At 48.0% G+C, this 4,248-nt stretch overlaps 1 protein-coding gene across 1 annotated transcript in view; it reads left to right on the plus strand.

Moving 5' to 3' along the window:
- The window catches only part of FKBP6 (FK506 binding protein 6, 36kDa), a 21,133-nt gene that overhangs the window by 793 nt on the left and 16,092 nt on the right, over positions 1–4,248 (plus strand). The window contains exons 2-4 of the mRNA XM_014548500.1: positions 376–465; positions 1,240–1,442; positions 2,686–2,805. Of these exons, the coding sequence (XP_014403986.1) occupies positions 376–465; positions 1,240–1,442; positions 2,686–2,805 (413 nt within the window). The remainder of the gene's footprint in view (positions 1–375; positions 466–1,239; positions 1,443–2,685; positions 2,806–4,248) is intronic.

The raw sequence follows: 4,248 nt of genomic DNA on the forward strand, positions 1-4,248 counted from the left end.
TTACCTTGGGGGGAGGGGAGGCACCTGGCTTGGGTAGAACATGCTTTGTTAGAATTAGATTTTTTAAAAATATACTTTATTGATTTTTTACAGAGAGGAAAGGAGAGGGATAGAGAGTTAGAAACATCGATGAGAGAGAAACATCGGTCAGCTGCCTCCTGCACACTCCCCACCGGGGTTGTGCCCGCAACCAAGGTACATGCCCTTGACCGGAATCGAACCCGGGACCCTTGAGTCCGCAGGCCAACGCTCTATCCACTGAGCCAAACCAGTCAGGGCCTAATTCTGTTGTTTTTGTGTGATAATTAAAGAGACGTGATGTTACGGAGGTGAGGGTATTGGTCCATTTTTCTGTGTCTGTGCCCTCTGTCCTAGTGAAATACTCTGGGTACCTGGAGCACATGGACAAGCCTTTTGATTCGAATTGCTTTAGGAAAACGCCCCGACTCATGAAGCTGGGAGTGGGTAAGTTCACAGTAGGAGCTGGAAAAGGAGGAGTGTTTCGGGGGCATTGATGAGGGACAGCGCGCTAGGCCTGGGAAACTGTCCCGGGCACAGGTTCTTTGGGTCGGTTTGTGGAGGCTGGGTTTTTGCTAAACCAGCCAGCTCTCGCCTACGTTTCCCCTTGAGACCTAGGTATTAGGGAAATGTCCTACCTGGCAAGGTTATCTTTGCATCCTGACCTAACCATTGGGCATTGTGTTCTTGTTTGTTTAAACATCTGTTGAATGCTTACTACCCACAATGCACGCTGAAAAGAGAGGATGTACCCAGGTGATTAGAACACGGGAGCTGGTGTGGTGGTGGAGATTGACTCGTGTTCAGACAACTAACCTGGTAGAATCGTTTAAGTTCCTGGGAGGGATTCCCACTGCTGCAGGAGCCCTTAATGAAGGCATCGTTAGTTCCAGCTGGGAAGATCAGGGAGGGTGTCCTGGAAGAGGCGGCATTGGAAATGAGCCCTGAAGTTTGAATAAGATTTCAATCAGGCCAGACGCTGGGCATGGGGAGGAAGATGTTGCAAGAAGAAAGGACTGTGTGAACAAAGATGTAGGGGCCAGAATGCTGCAGAGCCTAAAGAAGTTAGAGTTGAAAGGGTGGTGGTAATGGGGAATAGGCTGAAAAGTGAATTGGGGCCACAGTGCAGAAAGAGATTTGGACGTAAGGAGGAAAGAAATTGATAGCACTGGAACAGGGTACTGGGAGAACTTCAACCAAGTTCTTTGTCCCTTCTTCCAGATATTACCCTTTGGGGCATGGAGCTGGGCCTTCTGACCATGCGGAGGGGAGAGCTGGCCAGGTTTCTATTCAAACCGCCCTATGCCTACGGAACACTGGGCTGCCCGCCCTTGATCCCCCCCAACTCCACTGTCTTATTTGAGATTGAGCTAATTGACTTCCTGGATTCTGCTGAATCAGACAAGTTTTGTGCCCTGACCGCCGTAAGTTCTGGAGTACAGATGTCACACTTCATAGAGAGAGGGTTGGGTTTGTGTTTTTGGTAATTATCATGCCACGCTGATGCTCCTCTGGCCCAGGTTCCACCCCTGAGGCTCCTGGGTGGTGGCGGTGGCGGTGGTGTTCCCCCACTTCCTCCTCTGTCCTTAATGTTGGCCCTTAGATGTGGGTCACTGTGCTAGGTCAAGGCCAGGCTGTGGGTTTGTTATGGACCAGCAGTGTGAGTTGATTTTTCAGTCAGTCACCTTTGCCTACTTCTCTCTGCAAGATAGTGGGCATTTGCTTCTCAACATTAAGGTTGGTTTCCAGCAAGTGAAGCCTTGGTAGTTCATAAGTAGTGTGACCATCTAATTTGTTGTCCAAGCCAGGACACTTGAGAGTGAAATGGGCTATTAAGTGGATAGGATACCAGGACATCAGGTGTAAATGGGATAATCCCGGGAAACGTGGGACATATGGACTCTGTTCTCATAATTTAAGTGTTGCCATTTCTTTGTTGCCTTAACCCTTCCTATAAAGGTAGGGCTTCAAATCTCGTTAGTAGTTAGAGGCACACTTTGTCATTCTATCTCACTCTGACTGTATATGTGATCTTAGATGTCCACCCTAGATTTACATCTGTATCTGATGTCTCCCCAGCTAAACTGTCAGCACCCCAAGTGAGGAATCTTACCTTTTTTCATCTTTACACATAACAGGTCCTTACAGATGCCTGGGTCCCACTTCTAGTATACTGATTTAGAATCTCTTGGGTGGGGGAGGCGGGGACAAGACATCTGCCTTTAAAAAGAGGCACTATGGATGATTTTGATACGTACCCAAGGTAGTGCATTGTGGCTATAGAGACCAGTACGGCCATGGGCAGACCAAGACCTGTTAAATTTTGGTTGATAAATAGTTCTGATTTCTGTGCTTGACAAGTTCCATCAGTTTCTAATTCCATGAAAACTGCTGCTTTATGGAATATCTCTGGGAGGACTATAGAAGGTCTCCTTTTGGCTCTAGCTGTGAAGTGGGGGCGGTGATAACACCGAACTGCTGTGGCTTCTATTGGAATTCACACAGATGACCTGGGCAGAGGCACCTAGCCCAATGCTTGGCACACATACGGCAATAAACAAAAGTCCATAATCTGAAGAAGAAAAATGGAACAGGTGTAATTATACTGACATTGTGGCATCGTAGCTTTCAGTTTTCTTGTTGGGTGTCCTTATCTTTGGTCCTCAGGAGCAACAAGATCAATTTCCACTTCAGAAAGTCCTAAAAGTGGCAGCTACTGAACGGGAGTTTGGCAACTACCTTTTCCGCCAAAATCGTTTCTATGATGCCAAAGTGAGATATAAACGGGTAAGAATGCTTAAGAAGTGTGTTTAGATCCTGAAATTTTTCTTGTTTAAAAGACATAGATGTTGTCTCTTTAAGAAAAATGTCAGTAAATCTCATTAACCTTCTCATACTAGATAGCTGGGAAAGGGGACAAGGTATTTGGGGGAAGCCTGGTGTTCTGTGTCTGCTACTAAATGCTGACTACATAGGTGTGTTCAGATTGTGAAAATTCATGAGCTGTACTTATTTTTGTACTTACCTATGTGTGTGTATGCATTTCAGTAAAAAGTTAATTATCTGTTTACTAGAGGCCCAGTTCACGAATTCATGCACAGGTGGGGTTCCTAGGCCTGGCCAGGGATTGGGGCCAGCCACCTGGGGGAAGGGGATGGGGTGGGGGGATGAGAAACCACGGGAGGTTGGCTGTGGGAGCACACTGACCACCAGGGGGCAGCTCCTACATTGAGCGTCTGCCCCCTGGTGGTCAGTGTGCGTCATAGCAACTGGCCGACTGGTCGATTTACCAGTCATAAGGGTCGCTTAGGCTTTTATATATATAGACTAGAGGCCTGATGCACGAAATTCATGCAAGAGTAGGCCCTCGCTGCCCCGGCCGCCTTGGCCCTCACAACCCCGGCTTCCTCTGGAAGGTCATCTAGATGGTCGTCTGGATGGTCGTCCTGCTGTTCAGCCATTCGGTCGATTTACATATTATGCTTTTATTATTATAGATTTATTTATTATTAATCCTCACTTGATATTTTTTCCATTGTTGTTTTTTTTTAAAGAGAGAGTAGAAGGGAGAGGGAGAGACAGAGAAACATTGATGCCAAAAGAAAAGTGTTTAAAGGTCAGAGAGGTCAACTTCATCAAATGCAGTCAAGAGGCGCCTGATGGATTTCAGTCTTCTGTAACGGAGCAGGGAAAGGTAGGTTGAACAGAAAATGGGGGGTGAGGAGGTAGAGACGGAGAAGTTAAAAAGGCCTTTGCAGCCACTCTTTTGAGAAGTTTTTCTGGGAAGAGCAGCCGGAGGCCGATGTGGGACAAAAGGAGGCTTGTTCCTTTTGTGGTAGGAGATTTTCCTGCACGTAAGAAGGAAATGATCCCGTATTCGAGGCAGGACCGATGCAGGAGGGAGCGGGTAACTGAAGTGCATGAGGAGACACGAGCGGGAGGGCCCAGCTGGGACCCAGGACTGTTCTCCCTTTGCACCAAGTGCAGCACGGATTTTGTAGATTTGCTGATGGAAAAGTGGGGAGCATCCGCTTGTCTTCTCAGGAACTGGGCAGTTTGACTCTAAAGCCCTGTCCCGGCCTGAATTTCTCGGAAAAACAAACGAGAAAGAAGGAAGGTGGAAATTCTGGGGCCTTGTGCTCACCAGCGTGCTCCGGCCACGTGACCCCACTGCGTGCCCCGCCCCCTCACGTGCTGTGCCACGTGCTGCATGCCCGGTCACGTGCCCGG

This window comes from Myotis brandtii, unplaced genomic scaffold (assembly GCF_000412655.1).
Source record: "Myotis brandtii unplaced genomic scaffold, ASM41265v1 scaffold510, whole genome shotgun sequence".
NCBI classification, from domain to species: Eukaryota; Metazoa; Chordata; class Mammalia; order Chiroptera; family Vespertilionidae; genus Myotis; species Myotis brandtii.